This window comes from Syzygium oleosum, unplaced genomic scaffold (genome assembly GCF_021117445.2).
Source record: "Syzygium oleosum isolate NSW1041296 unplaced genomic scaffold, Sole_v2.1 Sole_v2.03, whole genome shotgun sequence".
NCBI classification, from domain to species: domain Eukaryota; kingdom Viridiplantae; phylum Streptophyta; class Magnoliopsida; order Myrtales; family Myrtaceae; genus Syzygium; species Syzygium oleosum.
Genome location: NW_026607487.1, coordinates 18989559 through 19007965, shown reverse-complemented (window position 1 = coordinate 19007965; position 18407 = coordinate 18989559). Strand labels below are relative to the sequence as shown.

The 18407-nt window shown below is 42.2% G+C and overlaps 2 protein-coding genes across 2 annotated transcripts; one reads left to right on the top strand and one right to left on the bottom strand.

Annotated features, from left to right (window-relative positions):
* Nucleotides 1-1781: 1781 nt before the first annotated feature.
* Nucleotides 1782-4164, top strand: LOC115671767 (uncharacterized). The gene is made up of 2 exons (XM_030593403.2): nucleotides 1782-1931; nucleotides 3808-4164. The coding sequence occupies exons 1-2, from the start codon at nucleotides 1800-1802 to the stop codon at nucleotides 3925-3927; spliced, it is 252 nt and encodes an 83-aa protein (XP_030449263.1). The 5' UTR covers nucleotides 1782-1799; the 3' UTR covers nucleotides 3928-4164.
* Nucleotides 4165-8111: 3947 nt separating this feature from the next.
* Nucleotides 8112-9907, bottom strand: LOC115671765 (NAC domain-containing protein 83). Its single transcript, XM_030593401.2, has 3 exons — nucleotides 9364-9907; nucleotides 8964-9250; nucleotides 8112-8779 (listed from the first exon to the last, which is right to left on the bottom strand). Exons 1-3 carry the CDS (start codon nucleotides 9542-9544, stop codon nucleotides 8492-8494), a joined length of 756 nt encoding a protein of 251 aa, XP_030449261.1. The 5' UTR covers nucleotides 9545-9907; the 3' UTR covers nucleotides 8112-8491.
* Between the last annotated feature and the right edge of the window lie 8500 nt (nucleotides 9908-18407).

Genomic DNA, 18407 nt, shown 5'->3' with positions numbered 1-18407 from the left:
TCGTACCTTGATTATCAAAATCAAGTCGTGCGATGTCACGAAGTTTTTTTGGACCAAAACACGAACTTTGATACTTCCTGGTCCATTCCAAATCAAATTTCACTTGTTTAACTAGCTCGCGGCACACTACGCCTGACGTCCCAGTTCCAAACTTTGACGAATTCGTTCCAGAAACCCTAAAAACAACGACGAAAAAGAGGAACCTAAAGCAAGTGGCAGAAAGGTCGAAAACGGATGTCGAAAAAAGAAGAAGAAGAAGGGATAAGTGTACTAGAAGACTTAGAACTTGTAATTGAATCCTGCAACTTTCGAAAAGTGCAATTTATTCTTGAAATTTGTCAAGTCGGTGCGATCAAGTCCTTTCATCCTCGATCGCACTTTTTGAAAGTATTATGACTTAATTGCACTTTCGTGGCAAGTTTTAAGATTTAATTGTCATTTTTGAAATTTTTAGCACTCAATTACACTTTCGTGAAGAGTTTTAAGACTTCCAATGTACTTATCCAAAAAAATAATTTATTATCCGGAAAGACTCGCGGTCATCTCAACTAATCGTGCCCTCATATACGAAACAGTCGTCGAAGATTTTAGGAACCCATCCGATGAATGATATTCGGTGCTAATTATCGATCGGCAGCCATCGTTACCGTCCGATCGAGTACGAATCTAGCTAGCCGGGTCATCCCGATTTCTCCGACGACTTTGCTGCGCCGACTGCTCGCGGCGGGACGGGCCGGCCCGGAAAATGATAGGGAAAGGTTCGAGGAGGGTTCGAGATCCCTATTTTAATTGCTCCGGGGGCCTACACAATAATTAATCGGCTGATTAACGAGACTCGATCGAAAGCATGGAACGACGACCTAAAAGTAGAGTTTGAAATCATCTAAAGTCGTCGGAACTCGCAATACGGCTTTGAATTTGATTACGTACTTCGGAGCAAACAACGTAAGTACTTGTGCTTTCCGTGGACCGGACGGACGTGATCGGGCCAGGCCCATGTCGTCGATCGGGTCGGCCCATGGAGCATCGCCCGGCAAAACTGGGCTTTGTCCTGATTGGCCGCATAACGGATGGGACGATTTTATTTTATTTATTTTTTTACACTTTGCTGTGATTATCGGCTAATTGGTATAAATACCTAAAAGAATTGCTGAGGTATCAAATTTGCAAAAATAAATTAATATTTTCTAATTTTCTGTTTTCGTGCCATCCCTTGTCGAAGTTTTTGGTGAGTATTCAAAAATCCGTGTTTTTATCCGATTAATAAAAGAACGACATCAAAATCCAGGTAAAACACTGCTCTGACGAACAGCTCGACCAAACCGTGTTTATCCATCGACCAATCGACCCCGACGCCCTAACGAAGAAACTCGAAAATATCCGTTTCGATTAAACCATAATTCAAAACCGATTTTTCGTCAAACCAACATTTCCACACCGCCCCGAAACTATCATCTCCGCGTTATTCACGGCTTAACCAGTTCCTCAAACCGAACCCCGCATTCAAAATTCACGTAACTCCGAACCCATGTCCTAACTCCGAAAATTACTCCCGATCAAGATGAACTCAAGAGGGTTCGAAGAATCGCCTTGTCAGAGGCGCTTGCAGAACGGAGTTTTGATCCGGGTTCGTCGGGACTTTTCCGTCTCGCCTTCCTCTATTCCCCAACGAACAAGTGATGATGGGCTTTAAGGCTCGGGGCCCATTCATTCATCGCGAGCTTAGCTACGGCGTAAGGAGAGGGGAGATTGGCGTCCGCACAAAAGCCAGCAGAGGAGGGAGGAGGAGGGGGGGAGAAATGGCGTTTTGGGGCACTCGGGTGATGGAGATAGTGAAGAAGCACGACTCGGGAGGCCTCGTCTGGAAGCGCATCAAGCTCACCACCACCCGCAAAGCCAACGCCAAGAAGCGTCTCCTCCGCGTCTGGCAGGTCCTCTCTCTCTCTCCCTCCTCCTTCTTGTAGGGTTTTGGTGTCGCTAGGGTTTGTCGCGGTTCGTGACGGATTGCTCGCTCGCGGTTCCGGTTCCTGTTCCTGTTCCGGCCGTTTCTTTCTGCTGCCGACTTGCGGGCCTCGTTAGCGCTTCTGCTCTCGATGCGAAATGTTGCTCCTTGCTTGCTTTGCCTTTTTAGCTGGAGTGGCTCGAGCCTGAGATTAGGCGGAAACGAAACGATGGTTGGTGGGTGTTTTCCTATGTGCATTGTGAGCTTTGGAGGAGCTGAAGGGGTATTATTGCCAGGTCAATTAGAGGGGGAAGGAGGGAGGTTTTCGGTCCATTTATTCGGGTTATTGTTGATGGTGTTTGTCCCTCCCTTTCTTCGAGCTCGCTCGCAGGAGGTGTCGATCGGTATAACTGTCCAGGGTAGCCTGCGAATCTCTCGTGCGCGGTGCATTATGAGCAGACTTGACATTGTATCCTCGTGCGGCTTGATGTATTGTCTATCGAGGTCGGGTCCTCAAGGCGAAGCTAGATTGCGCATAAATGTAGTAAGAAGTGGAGTGTTATTACGTGTGATTGATTGTTTGAAAAGGCCCCATGTCACAGTCTTCACTGAGCTGAGAATTGCAGGACAAACAGCCTTTATAGGATCTGCGGTAGTTATCTTTCCACAGACGTCGGCCGCATGTTTTATGCAAAATGTTGTCAGAAACAAGGCACAGATATGGTCCTCATACCCTCGGATTCAGGGTTCTTGCTTCTTGTTGTTCAAACAATCTTAGTGTTGAGGAAGGTGTCATAACTGGTGGAGTGCGCTTTCAGTTTGTTCTTGTTCTGTTATATGGCTGGTAGAACGCGAACTGTTCATTTGTCACTCCTATCCTGAAATTCGTGTTATACTTCTCGACAATGTCTGTTCCACCACGGAATCATCTTTTGTATAGAAATGAATACGAAAGCTTGCCATGGAGTTTGCTGAAGCTTACAAACTTCCGCACACCCATACCCGTAGGTATATATGTTCTGTAAACTATCATTAACTGATGTATTTGATCATTTGCATAACATTATCGGATTTTAAAGACAAATCAGGCTAAGAAATGCACCAAAGTTGGCTGTAATCTTTGCATGTCATAGTGAATGCTCGTCTGTCTAGTGTGTTCCGTGCAAGCAAACTAATGGTTCAAATCTTGCAAGCTACAAGCAATTGGAAGTTCTGCTTAATGGGGCGCCTTCTGTCCTCTTAGATATAGAACGTCGTTTTAGGAGTTTGAGGATTTATTTTAGTTATGCTTCTCGTGTGGCGTGTTTCACTATAGGCACTATGTTTGAATGAGCGAAGGTGATAATGATATATAACCATTCAAGACATGCTTTATGCTTGAATGAACTCCTTGTTTGTAAAACTTTCTGTTATCTCTTCACGATCCTCTCCTTCTGTATCTAACAATTGTACATTCATGTTCATGCACCTGTTCTCGGTACTTTTTTTTTTTTTAATTACTTTCGTGTTTTTGAACTTTCATTTTATACTGCATGTTAAGTGTGTAGAATTCATGGACTCGCATGCAGTACTTAAATGCATCCCATCCGAGCTGAGTCATTGAATTTTTATCAGTGCCGGCTGAAATTATTATATCTAGGGCTGGCGCAATTTTATTTTCCATTGCCAAGAACTTTTTTTTTTTGTTTTTTGTGTGAATTTGTGGTCTCAGGATGAACCCTTTTGTTCCATGCTACATATGGAGATGCTGGACAACCTACACTTGATTTTTGTGGATAGTGGATTATCTATTGTTTATTGAACAATTGAAGAATGTCTGCATTCACTATCTCTCAAAATACTGAAAAATTCAATGCTTTTTGCAGAATGAGGCTGTCCTCAAGGCATGTTCAGAAGCACCTTCTTCGAAAAATTCTAGGCTTGCTGCTGATGCTACTGTGAGATCAGAGGGAAAGAGTAGTCAAGTTGGCAATGGAGAATTGTAAGAAATCGTGTTTGAAGCAGTGCTGCTGATGTGTGGCCTACAGAAAGAAACGTTTTTGCCTCTTAGTTCATTTTTTTATATTGACCATGTGGAGCTAATGCAGTTGCAATGGTTCTCCTAAGCTTAATTAGTTGCAGGTAAAACTTTCTTGAGGGCTTAATCATGCCTCATCCAACTTTTGTTGCTTAGTGCTTTTACCTTTGTAAGCCTCTGAATGCCATCATCTTCATTCCACCAAGCATCTGAGATTTTCTAAGAGACCATGCACGTTGGATCAACCATGCTATCATACCCTTGCGGCCGTAAGTGAGCATTTTGCTTTCTTTTGAAGTTAATTCAATTGCAGGAATTTTTTGTTTGAAAATATATGTCGGCAGATTATGTCACTTTGTCTGTCCGTTCTGTTCCCTTTGATCTAATGGATACCGATGCCGTTGCTTTGATTTCAAAATTAGATCTGATGATGTACGGTAAAATGTTTTTGTAAAGGTTAACTTAGTATATCCTACCTACTGTTTTTTTGGCCCCCGGTCTGAAGACACTCAACAGACAGAATTTGGATAATGATCTCACATCTGCCCAAATGCAAGGTTTTACCTTAAGGGGACACCATCCAAAAACAATCTCTCAAATTCAACAAATCTTGCTTTGCTGTCCTTTTTCATCGTCTCGTTCGTCTAATTTCATTTCGTTATGTCTGCGAGGACTTCGATACTCTTTATGTCGAGAATTTGATTTGGAATGACTTTGGGGGGCCTTGAACTGAATACATGCAACGGAGGTATGAATTTACTGTGAAATCTCCCTCTCTCTGCTCGAGAAGCAAAGGCAAGGTATTTTGCAGGATCTATGATGCTTATTCTATTTGACACGACAGGGTCATGGAGGAAGTTGCATGTAATGCACCTAGATGGGGTCCATCTTTACTTCCTCGATACAGGTTATTAAAATTGATGCTTGAAGGTGTACGAGTTGATACGAAATCCCCACGGAACGAGATAGGAGGAAAGGAAAACACCGCCTTCACGAGGACCCCCCCCTCTTGACTACGAAGTTGGAAGATGGGTTTTGACAAGTTATTGATTTTGCGAGGAGTGGATTAGGACAAATCTTTGGAAAAAGCTCCCCGACATATCTATCGCCATAATTCAAAGCCCCCTACTGCTGCTGGGGTCATGCTCTCGCTCTAGACCAGAGCTTGCTTCTCAGCAATTCTCACTACATTTTTTATATCCTCGATCTATTCGTAATGTCTGCAAGTTGTCGGGTGTGAAGGTTCACACGTCCTCTTCCACGCCCAATCCAATCTCTTGAGCCTCTCTATTACAGATCCATAATGATATAGCGCTGACCAATTGGTCTCGATCTCTTGGGGACCTGGTTCTTTGGCCGTCGCCGTTGCTGTTGCGTGCGAAGGTGCGAGTTCGCAGCACAAATCATCCCCATACGCCCCTTTCATGTGTCATCAATCAAGTAATGAATCGCCCGGTTCCTTTTTCTTCGCAATCATGATGAACGGTCGATCTCAGCCTCGGGATGGCAAGAATCACTGCTATTCTCACGTGAATCTCGAGTGATGTTTCAGAAACTAAAGCACCGCCATCATCTCATACATTTTCCTTCGTCTAGAGTTCTTCGAGCGATGGCTAGGGTTAGAGACGCTACGCCACTATATCACACAAAAAAAGTGGCGGGCGGGCGGGACACTCCACGCAGCAATTATTATTATTATTATTCCATTTGGATTTGGATTCTCTCGAATTATTTGGGCGTAATTGAGGAATTAGATAAGAAAAGGAAAAAAAAAAGGGGAGGAATTGCGGGACACGTCCTTGTTACAGAGATCCTAAGCAACCCCGAGAACTAGATCTTGTCCCGAACAGGCTTTGCAACTTATAATAATAGCGGTTGGTTCGAGAACGGGTCAACGTACAAATTGATATAATACAACATTCCCAATCCGCAAAGGCAAAGTGCCCCAATCTTCCAGAACGCCCCAATCTGCCCCTCCACTTAGCGAACACAAAAAGACGTGCAGACCTCTCTTCCCGAATCATGCATAACAATTACAAACAGGTAGGATTCTCTCTCTCTCCCTGAAATGAAATTGACCTAATCAGATGAACCTACCCCCCCCCCCAACAAAAAACAAAAATTAAAATTAAAATTCGTGCCCTAATTTAAATGAAAAGGAAGCAATTTTGACAACAAGTGAGTGGCCTTAAATTGCGACTTCTTCGTGGGTCTACAGCCACATGACGGGCTACCCACGTGATTGACAATTTCTTCTTATAATGAGAAAAGAAGGGGCGGGAGGGTGGGTGCCTAAGTCAGCAATCCACACACATCTTTCCTTCACTTCCCCCCTCCTTCCCCCTTTTGTCATCAAGGGGGGGAAGTTAAAAAACCTTAATATTTTCATCCAGGTAGTGACGTGAACAACTCCGGTATACGTGATCCCCGTAAGCCACTGCCACAAGAAACCTCCTTTGGTCGGTCGAAAACTCTGCCTCCCTCTTCTGTCCATCCATCGTTTTCTTGCTGGTGGTGTCTTGTGTAAATGGGGGTGTTGGGTTTAGGTTTTGCCTTCCCGTTATGGCATGGCATTGTGCCGAAAGCTCAATTATAGACCGTTCAACCGATGATGATCCAAAAAAGCGTCTCGACCCTTTCCCCCATTTCCCTTCAAATGCCGTCCCCTTGCTTCCATTTGGGCCTCCGGACAAAAATTTCCCCTCCGTGACCCGCTTCTTGTGACACTCTCTCCCCCCCCCTTGGCCGAAACTAGGGCTTCGCCCGCTTTGTAGGTAATAAGCTGACAACCTACCTTACGGGTAATTGATCTTCCTTTCTTTACATAACCCCGCGGTTTTGCTTGAGGCGATACGCAAATTGTTTTGAATAAAAGATGGGAGTTGCGTTGCGTTGGGCTAGGCTCATTAGGCGATGGCGATATCTCCCTATCGCTGATGTTGACCGGACAAATTGCATCCTCTTGCGATGCGGGGGATGGCCATTTCGTCATGCGGGTAGTATGTGTTTGCTGCGTGTTTGACGATATGCGCTTAACCCCTTGTGCAAGTGCGCACTAAAATAAACACGATCCCATCGAGGATCAAACTTACTTTTTTTTTTCCAATCCATTTGTGGTCAAAGTTGCGGGATGGGTTGGAAGATAGCGGAGAGAACCTGTGCCATTTGCCATACGGCATATTGCATAATTTATTGGGCGTGTAGCTGAGTTCAGAATTTGGGTCCACCCCTTTTCAATAGGGCACAGATTCAAGCGACTCGCCATCATCAATCTGACCAATTCTCGAATGTTAACATGCTTAACCCATTTCGTGAGTTGAGTTCATTCTGAACCGTCAATTACACTTAACCAGCAACAGATTGCGCAAGTAATTACCTACTTTCTAACTGGACGGTTGAGACCAACTCCTCCTCCTCATCCTGTTTCCTAATCACTACATACCAACTCTCGCGAATCGCATCCTAAGTGGCCGAAAAACGTAAATGCTTCGAGAATAACTTTATTTCCCCCCCTCTCCCGTGAATAGGATTCCGCTAATTTTTCAATGTTAAAGTGAAGAATATTTTTCAAGATTGCCCAAGGTTGGGTCCAAATTCTTGGGGATATAAGGGAGAATTAGGTTCTCTTGTATAGGGTACCGTCCTCTTTAGAAGATTTTGGAGGAGTATGTGCGAAGACTGGCTTGAAAGTTCACCTTGGAGTTGGAGATTCCAACCAGTGGGAAAAGACATAGATGGAATCTGTCTTTCTGGGCCAAGAACGTAGAGGAATTAGGTTCTGCAAAGCAACAGCCCTTTCTCAGAGACAGAGAGAGACCCGTGCAAGAGCCATTCCTGTGCTCCTCATGATGTTTCTTTCTTTGGAACAAACAATTTGAAATGCCTCCGACTTTTTTAGAACAGGTCCGAGTTCATAAGAGATTTTTTTGTTTGCGCCCATATATAATTTGTACCAAACGAATGACAACCATTGATCTTGTAAGACCCTGAGATATTACCCCTCTTTTCCACCCATTTCCTCTGTCTTTGCGAGGAGGAGTTGCTGTTTTCTTTTTTCAAACTTTTGATTGATGTAGTCCCCAAAAATTCGAATGCCTTTTTCGCTAAATCAAAATGGGGGTGTCTTTTGCCCCCTAAAGAGAACAAACTGTGTTGGAGAGCATGAATTGAGATTTGGACATTCCAAAAGACATTATAAACATAGAAAAAAAACTCTGAAATTCCCTAGATTAATACATGACAGTATTGATGATGATCTAACAACATCCATGGGCTCTAGATGTTAGCAAAACAAGTTAATTGCCGAAACTTCTCCCTTTTCAACTTTACTTCTGGACATCTCTCCGTCTCTAGTCCCATGATATTACAGAGAAAGAGATGAGAACTAAAAGAAAAAGCTAACACGACCAGATATGTGGACTCCTCGAGGGTTGTTATTCTTCTTCTTCTTCTTCTTCTTCTTCTTCTAAACTGGCTTAATCGGAGAAGCCCCGGGAACTTGGTTCAAGAAAACCTAGATTTGGTGTGAATTGCTAGTGCTGTAGGGCTTTTCTGAGGCTATTGCAACTACTCTCTTCGTGATCATCTGTATTGTTTTGGGAGGACACCTCGGTGACCCCACTTGACCCAGAGGAAGAAGACGAAGGAGCAAGGTTCAAGTCCCTGGTCATGAAGTCATAGAACACAGGCTTAGTTTTCCTGGATTTCGGAGCTTCCTTGAGGAGTTGGCAAGAGACTGCGTTTTCGCCTTCGTTCTTGGAGCTCCTCCTCTTCAAGAATATTCGGCACAAGACCCAGCTTTCCATTGGCTCAACAGGGCTCTGCACAATTTCACATATCAGAATCAGCAAAATTTCAAGAAAGAAGCGTAAAAGAACCCAAAAAGAGAGAACGAATTAGCAGCGACGGGGCCACTGAAAGTTCCAATCTTGATGAGCTTTTGGAGCTCGAGACACACATTTCGACACACAATGCGCAGTGGAAAGCTCTCTCAAGACTTCTCACCTGGTTTAAGTTCATGATCTTGTGAGGGGCCGAGGCTTCAGAGTTGACCAGGCGATACTCATGCATGATCCAATCGGTCTTGGAGCCACTCGGTGGCTTGCCTCTGTAGAAGACGAGGGTCTTCTTCATCCCCACCACTTGACTTTGGCTGCCTCTCGAGCTCACGATTTGCCGGTCGATCCCAGTGGCCTTCCAGTACCCCGAGACGGTGGCCCTGTTGGACCTGTTCCCATTCGGGTACTTGGCCTCCCTCGTGCTGAAGAAGTACCTCTCTTGATCCAAATCGCCTGAAATTTCCAGACACCCAGAAAGCCAAAACGTCATCAGAACACGTTCAGCTCCCGATAAGTTTTTCCAACTGGGAAGAGGTGGAAAAAAAAATGAAAACACACACACTGACCAGGCAGGTCCCAAGGATCGGACTTGCAGACCTCGACTTCAGGGATGATGGAGGCGGGCAGAGGGAAGGAGAAGACCTTCCTCCTCAGGTACTGAAGCACAAGCTCTTCGTCCGTCGGGTGGAACCGAAACCCAGGAGGCAATCGCAGAACCCCATTCTTCACGAAATTCAGCTTCTCCATATGCCGCCTTATCAAACCTCTTTCTGCCTCCCAAAAACCGACGAAGAAATCTAGGCTTTCCTCAACAGTTCCAGGCTCAAATTCACGGCTGCTCCGGTCTTCCCAACATGAAAAAAAGAAAGGGTCTCCTCTGTCTCTCTCTCTCTCTCCAAAAAGATCACGGCTCAAAAACAAGAAGGGCCTTCAGAGCAACAAAGATTGATGGTGGCAAGTGCTGTCGAACCGTGGCAGAAATTAGGGATGGCGAGGGAGGGACCGGGCGGGGGAGGAGGGGGTCGTTGGAGGGTGCGTTTGGGAGAGAGGGAAAATGCCGGGCTTTATAGTAAGCGGGGCGTCGGGAGAAGGAGAGGGAGAATAGAATAATGGGGACGACATACTTGGCGTAAACCAGACTCAAACTCCTTTTCCCCGACGCCATTTCAACAAGTACGTCTCAACTCGAGAACAGAGTTTGGAGATTTTCGACGGGGGGGGGGGGGGCACAGCGAAAAGGTTAAACCAATCTTTTTCCGTCTCTTCTTCTTAGTTTCATTAATGGCAAATCTGAAATTAAAAGAGGAATCGAGCTCGGTTCGAGTCCGACCCTTTTTCTTCGTTGGATTAACCGAAGCTGTTAAAAAGCCCTCCTTTGAACACTTCTTCTCCCGCTGCCGCTGCTCCCTCCCCGTTGAAATTTCACTTTTTGTCCCTCTACTTTCGTCCCTTTTCGTATCGGGGGACGATATGCTCGTAATTTGCTTAATTGGGTCTTTGTCGGATTTTCTAATCAAGTCCCTCCGGAGCCATATCTAACCAAATTTAGTCGTTGCGGACGACGTCGGACAATACCAATGTGGATAAAATGTGCAGGCGCCCGTATGGACATGGTTGGAAAAATTTAATCAATATAGATAATATTGGAGTTTTTTTTTATTGAAAGAAAATTGTAATTGCTCAGAATGAGATATGAGAAGTACATAGACTTTCGTGGCAAAGCAAATCGAAGTAAAGCAAAGCACGAAATTCTACAAAACAAAGCGAAAACCCAGAAAATTATAAATAAGAGTTTGACGTGAATAAAGTTTTTCAAATATACACGGCGCAAGATTTTTCCAATACGAGAGTTATGTTGATTAAACTCTCTCTAGGTCATGTAACCATGACCGAGAGGCTTGGTTAGAAAATTTGTGAAGACTAGATTTATTCGTGAGCAAGTAAAAAGTAGAGAGATTTGATTAGAAATAAGTTGAACTTGAAATTGAGCGACTATCATCGAAGTTCAATTCTCAATTCGATTCCAACATTTTTCAATGGAACTGTGGCAAAAAACCAACCTTACCTAAAATACTTCCGTTTGGGGTAAGGAAGCCATGGAAAATAAGTTCATAACGAGCTCCTCCTTTTGGGGGGTGGGGGGGGGGGGGGGCAATGCGGTAAATTCGATCCCTGCGGAGCACTGACTCTCATGGGAGAGGGGGAGGTGAAGTCACGTGACGTCATGCTTACAGCTGGAGCTCACCAGGAAAGACACCTTCCGGACGGGCGACGTGAAAGTACGAAGCTGTCCCTGGGGCAAGAAGAAAAAGAAAAAGAAGAAGGAGAAGAAGAGGAGGAAAAGGTCAGAAAAGCCGCCGTTGTCTTGAGGGTGGCGGCGTACGTTAGTGTACCCCTTGCCGCACGTCCTCCTCTTAGGGGGGGTGTTTCTGCCTTGTCCCGCAAGTTGCCTTTTGCCACTTCCTTCTTCGACTTCAATTCGAACTCTCCTCTTTTGTCCTTTTTCGTCTTCCCCATTTATATTTTTATTTTTCATAAATGTACTAAAAGACTTTAAACTTGCCACGAAAATTTAATTAAGTCATAAAACTTTCAAAAAATGTAATCAAGTCCTCAAACTTATCAAATTTGTACAATCAAGTCGTTTTATTAAGTCCGTTCCAATCTTGGATCTTCTACCAGCGACCTTTTTTTTTTTTGTTATTTTCTCTCCTACGTTGCGATAATGTAGCTAAAACATGATATATATGGCTAAACAAGAATAAGAATTTTTCTTTAAAAAATAATACAAAAAAGAAGAAGAAGTAGGCGAGGGCTGCAAGCCCTCGTTGCTCTTCTTCTTTGCCGCCATCATCGTAGCGATGGTGGGGGAAGTGTCGCGGGGAGTTGACGGCCCTCCGGCCAAGGGCCACGATGACCATTGCCGACCGCAGCGAGGCCGGGTCTCGCCCAAATCGCGGCTATGGCGACACTCACCTATGGTTGGCGAGCCTTGCCCGACGATGGTAGGGGCGACAGTAGCACCGCCTGCTTCTTCCTCTTCTTTTATTTATTTATACTTGCGATAATATGGCTAAAACATGATATATATGGCTAAAAAAGAATAAGCAAATTTTTTTAAAAAATAATACAAAAAAGTCTTTTATTTATTTATTTATAATATACTTTATATTAAAAATCATATTTTGACCAAAAAGACGTCATTTTAGCCACGTCACGAGAGAAAATAATATAAAAAAAAGTCACGTCGGTATTTTCCGCTAATCAAATTGGAAGGAGTTAACAGAATGACTTGATTTCACAAATTTGATATGTTTTATGACTTAATTGCATTTTTTGAAAGTTTTATGACTCAATTGCACTTTTGTGACAAATTTTAAGATTTTCATTACACTTATCCCCTTTTTTTTTTTTAACTCCAATCATTGGGATAGGAAGGACGATGTGGTAATTAAAGCAATCGACAATCGTGGTGCTCGACTCTCTTCATTCGTTGGAAATGAATGATAAGAATGGTTGTTTGTATCATCTTAAGTAATTGGTGGATGGAGAGATACTCTTGTTGTTGATAACGATTTATGTCTAAACGTTTTCATTGATCATGGAAATATTTTCTGGTCAATTCATTTTTATAAGCGATACAAACGATTATTTTTAAGAAAGTATTTTCCAAATCATTTGTTTTTCGCGAGACAAATGAAGCCTTCGTTCATCGAGTTTTTCATAAAATTTCGAGAAATAAACACGGTTTTCCTCCGCCTTTAGGTTTAAGCTTTTGGGTCGAGCTTTTCCAACATGGTGATACCGAAGTCGTGTTCCGACCCCCACTTTATTTCGCAAGTGTAGTCTCTAATTTTCAATTAAAAAGTACAATCTTTCGGGTCTCGAGTTCTTATAGGGTATGAAAATTTACGATCAAATAATTATTCGAACAGTTGGCCATTTTTCCAAGGTCCCCAAAAATTAGAAACAGGTGCTCCCTAAAATTGACAAGGCATGGATATAAATCAACATCAACGCGGGATGGTCCTAAGAAGGGACGTGCCGTCAACTACTTGGTACATAGATATATGATATACGACATCCATTTTAAAGATTCTCAATGAAATGAAAAAAATAAATACTAAGTTTTGGAAACAATTTGCATTCATCATTCAAAAGTATTATTTGCTTAGTCCAAAATATATCATTAGCGAGATTTAACTCCCTAAATGCTCACTCGTGTAAGTTTAAAAGTCTTTGTTTAATCCTCATTTATGTCGTATTCTGATTACTCGGTATGAGCCATTTAAGTCGGATCACTATATAATTATACAATTTTCACCTATGCGCGTAAAGTCTCCATTGTATTTGATAATCATTACACAGAATTTGCGAGAATTCCCGGCATATAAATCTCAAATTACACGAACAGGAATAGTTCATGCAGTAAAAATCAGCTCTTAAAAGAGGAGGAGCAGAGACTAAATTGCGAAAATCGTTTAGATCTAAGGCAAGGTGTGCAATTTCTCTTCAATTTCAATTTCAATTTCAACCATGAGAAACTAGAATGGCAGGGTCGTTTCGGTCATTTGGGCGGGGCAATCGCGGAGGAAGAGTCAGAGAGAGAGAGAGTAAAGAAAGAGGAGGTGGGGGGACCCACTTGCCTCCAAAACGACAGCCACCCACGTCGGATCGAAGGTAGCCGCCAAAGATGCCACCTTCAAAGTGATGTCCCATTTCAAGATTTCCTAATATCTTCTTGTCTCACTCTTTTGGATCAGGTTTTTTTTTTTCATTTTAGGGAAAATCTTCGCCTCCAGCATCTCTCCCCTTGTGATGGGACAAACGTGCCCTTCCATTCCATCGGCCAAAAAGAAAAAAAACACACAAAACGATTCGATCCGATTCATTTTCCCCGCTTTCATTCGTATCGCATCGTACCCAGTTGAAACTAGCGATATATAATAATGAGCCGGCTTCCGTAAATAGGAGAACTCTATGTGGCGCATCGCGAATAGGTCAAGCGCATATGATCCCACGGCCTGTCTGCGGGCGCCATCCACTCGAATAATACGTCCAATTAAGTACTTTAACGAGTTTTCGGAGTTCGGAGGTTTCTTTTCGGACGAACATGTAATATCCCGTTACTCATCATTAAAATCTTATCTAGACTTCGCACGCATGTACCCGAGAAGCCGTGCTACGAAACAAACAATACTACGATGATTGAGGTGCCAAAATACGAAACTTGGATGAGGAAAAAATGTTGACAATTCTTAGCAATTCCTTATCAAGTCCTCCTAGAAGATACTGGCCCTCCAAGATTTTCAATTTTTGCTTTTGAATGGGAATCGCTCGGGTCTCTTTCTTATTGCAGTTCTTGTCAAACTCAAATGCTCTCATATTCAACTCGAGAAATGAATTATATAATAAATGAAAGAAAGAAATCTCAGAGTGCAGATCATTTTGATACTACATGTCTGGATGAGATCATTTCAAATGAGGCAAGAGAGGATAATAGAGAGACGACAGAAATTGGAGGTGGATGTAACGTGTGGACGGTCGAGGGTGGGTGCTGAGTTATGTAAACAGCAGCTGCAGGACATGGACAGGTTGAAGAAGAAACCTTCCCTGCTGCGATTCCGTATGCGCCGGGGAACCTCCCCGAATACTATAAGTTTATTATGCAATTGAAAAGAACGAGAACTCGCTGTGGAGGGCTAGATCGGGCAAGGAAAAATGAGGGGGTAAATTTTTAAGAAAGATTAAAGATTCCCGCAAGCAAATGGTCTCAGGCCACTTGCATGCAACATGGAAAGGTAAGTTGGCTTTTCCAAGCCAATTTGCGGCTGTGATGTGAATAACCTGTTTCTTTAAAACTCCTTCCCTTGAATTTTTCTCAGAATTGCACTTGAATAAGATTTAAATGGACATCTCTCTCTCTCTCTCTCTCTCTCTCTCTCTCATTCATCATCACCAATATCTGTCTGTCTGCTTATTCTTGTGTTGGGAGGTCAAAGGCGTTTGCGTGTGGGCGAGGAAGAGGGTTTTGAGGAGCAAAGAGAGAAACGTCAAAGTCTGCAATTATTTGTGTTTTGAGTAAAATATGTTGTCCACTGGAAATGTCTTTCTGTTCTCGTGTTCACATAAATTGTTCGTTTTTTTTTTTTTTAAATTTTTTTTCCCATACGCCTCTTTGTTTTCTTGGTGCTGTAATTGGGTAAAGGCCACACATTTCTTTCTAAATTATTATTTTATAAAAAAATTTTATTCCCCCCCCCCCCCCCCTTCCCTTTTTTTTGCTTTAATTGGACTTGTGTTCTCCAAAATTGCCTTATCCCTTTTTGGGTTTGCCAACTTCTGAAGCATTTTGGATTCCCAACATAGGTCACTTTGGTTAATACATGGATTTTGTCATATTACATGTGCCCATCACACACACAATGAATTTGGAGAGAGAGAGAGAGAGAAAGAGTGTTTTCAAAAGAAGCAAATATCTTTGAATTCATTGTATCTGAGATCTAGAAGTTGAAATCTTGAGCAAAAGAATGATGCAAGGCCAAATTCGATTACTTGGAAGGAATAGCAAAGAACGCATACATTATTGAACTTGAAAACCAGGGCTAAAGTTTTGGGGGTTTCTTATGGGCAAATTGACTTGAACCCCTTCATTAACTTGAAAGGAGCTGCCCTTTAATTTGTATATAAAAGTATATTTTATGTCGCCTTAAGTTTGATCTCCTTTGAATAATCTACAAGCTGACTATGCACTCGAGATTGCTACGCCTTACCCAATGGGCCTCGAGTGGGTGATGATCTTCTTCTTCCTGTCGAGATTATTATAATATTGGAAAGAGCTTTTGGAGAAGCAACTTTTCGCAGTTCTCTCTCTACTAATTTTCCTTTCCCCTCTTCCTTTTCCTATATCGTATCCTTTTCGGGCTCTCGATTTTTCTAAGTGACTTTCCTTGATGGCTTTTCTTTATAGTGACTTTCAATTCCACAAGGCATCATCACATGCAAGTTGCAATTAGCTAAAGCGTGCTTCAATGCCGTGACTATGACTTGGATTCGTGTGTGGTGATGGCTCTTGAGAATAAACATCACGACATCCCCGCTAACTAGAGATATTATTAGTAGCGAGGTCAAATATAATATCATCGATACTCCGGAAAGTGGCAAAAAAAGGAAGCAGTATAATAGGTTCTCCACAAGCAATGTCTTTATATAAGTATTCCCATACATATACAAATACATATACATGGACATATGATGTGAAGATTAGTAATCTCAATTCATAATATCGCGTCTATCTCATTCAAGCATAAATTTTTAATCAAGGAGCATGGAGCTAGCCCACCATAGAAGTGTTCCCTTTGGAACATTAATTTCTTTCATCTACACAAAAAAACCCTAATAGCAATACGTATCATGATGTCACGAGGGCATGCGATTTCATCCAAATTGGTGTTCAATGCATGCTAAACAAGCAAAATTTTGAAATTCCACTCAAAACTCAAAATGGGGTTACTTCTAGATAAACCCATGTGGCCAGGCAGAAAATTCAAAATCTCCATCGATTTCAAGGTTGACTTAGAGGAATCAGAATCCTTCAATGATGCGAAATGACTTCGGAGGGAGTTCCCTCGCTCAAACTCATCATAAATCACGAGGGTGGTTGAGTTGATTTTTCTTCATTTTGAAGCTAGTTTTGTCAACCCCTCCTTGAAGCAACGCACATATTTTGCAGCTAATGTATATCCCGAAGAGAATTTATTAACAAGCAATTTTTTTTAAAAATAAATAAACAGATACATCTGAAGACAACAAGTCGCTGTCTACCTTAGTTAATAGGTAACCCATAGTTTTGGACGACGAAATATGAACGACAATAGAGCAAATATGGGATTAACAACTGGGGTTGAACCCTCACAAGTTTGCCTTTTTTTTTATGAACGATATTAGAACAAAGATAGGATTAACAACTAGGGTTAAGCCCTCACAAGTTTGTCTTTTATTTTTTTTAAATTTCTTTTAGGTATTGATATGTTGAGTCCACAAGTTACAATGACCCCAATATCATTTTCGATAGTTGACAACGCGGGAATCATGGATTCAAGAAGACATCAAGAATATAATGTATGTATAAGCCGCATCACCTAACCCTATTCTTGGAATACACTTATCAATTTCTAATGCATGCTTAACTTGTTGAGATACTTTGTGACTGATTCTTGGTATATATTCCTTGTTGGGGGTGTGATTTATACGCCTCATCGATAATAAGGCACGACAGTCTCGCTCCCCAATGAGCGAGCAGGGGTCCGAGATAGCCACCCCGGTGATCATAAGGGGCAGCACCTCCTGGCCACCGGGGGGCTTTATAATTTGGACTTGTATTTTATTGATAGTTCTATTGAGTATATATAATCTCTTTTTCTTATAATTGATGGTTACAACAGAGATGTGAAAGGTGCTAATTATAGTGGAATCTTTGCTAGATGTAATCCTAGTTTAATGATGAACCAGGATAAACTTTGTGTCTCAATTTCTCTTTCTCATATTTATTCTCTATTTCGTTGTGTTTGTGCGCCTGTTCCTAACATTCCCAGCCACTAATGTCAAGTTACCCCGAAAACCCAATTTAGTCACTAAGCTACTTCATCCATTTCGGTTCTTGGTTATTGAACATTTTTATCATTGACACCTTGTTTTAAGTTGGTAATTTGTCTATGTTTTGTTATGTCTTATTAACGCTTAGATAAGTTTCTTTTCCTGTGCCATTTTGAGAAATCGGGGTTATATATAAGTTCTTGGTTAATGGACTTGTTACTTAATCCTTTTTGATTTCGAAAATTTCATTCGTCGCGATTGAATCGGTTCGCCAACCGATCAATGTTTTCGTTTTTATTATCTAGCGCTATTATAATTTCAAGCCATCATCGATCGCTGTAGCATATCGGTGTTGTCACGTGAATACGGTGCCTTAACCCCCAAAATTAAAACTAAAAAGGGAAAAAAGATTCAGTCATCGTGATTCTGCAATAGCAGCCAAATTAAGCTCAATCACGATTTAGGCGACTTGATTCATATAATTTGCGAATTCTATATACCCCAAAAAGAGAAAAATTACCAAAAAAAAACAAAAAAAATCAATCAAGCAAAGATGGAAGCGAATCCTACAAAATATGTTTGAAAGCGAAACACAACCAATGGATGACAATCCGTAGGTGGGTCAAAGAAGGTACAGGTCTTGAACGTATGTAACAGTACCCTGATACCAAAAGACACATGAAAGTACCTTCCTCCCTCTGTTCGCTCCACTTGCATGTATGCTTCAACTACCAATAGACCGAGGTTGCTTTACATAGCTTGCAACCGCAAGCCACACTCCATAAACGAGTGAAACCGCACATCAAAGAAACTTCCTGCATCAGACAACAACAAAAATAAATGCAGTCGAGCATCTGCATGTGCACCAACACCAACCGGCCTGCCATTTGACGTCACAATCTCGTTGATAAGTCACTTTGGTTTGGTGTGTTATCTTGGTAACTTACAAGCTACAGATTCCTCCTCGGCTGGGATGAGCAAGCCTGTGCTGTGCATGTACATTTTGGACACAAGG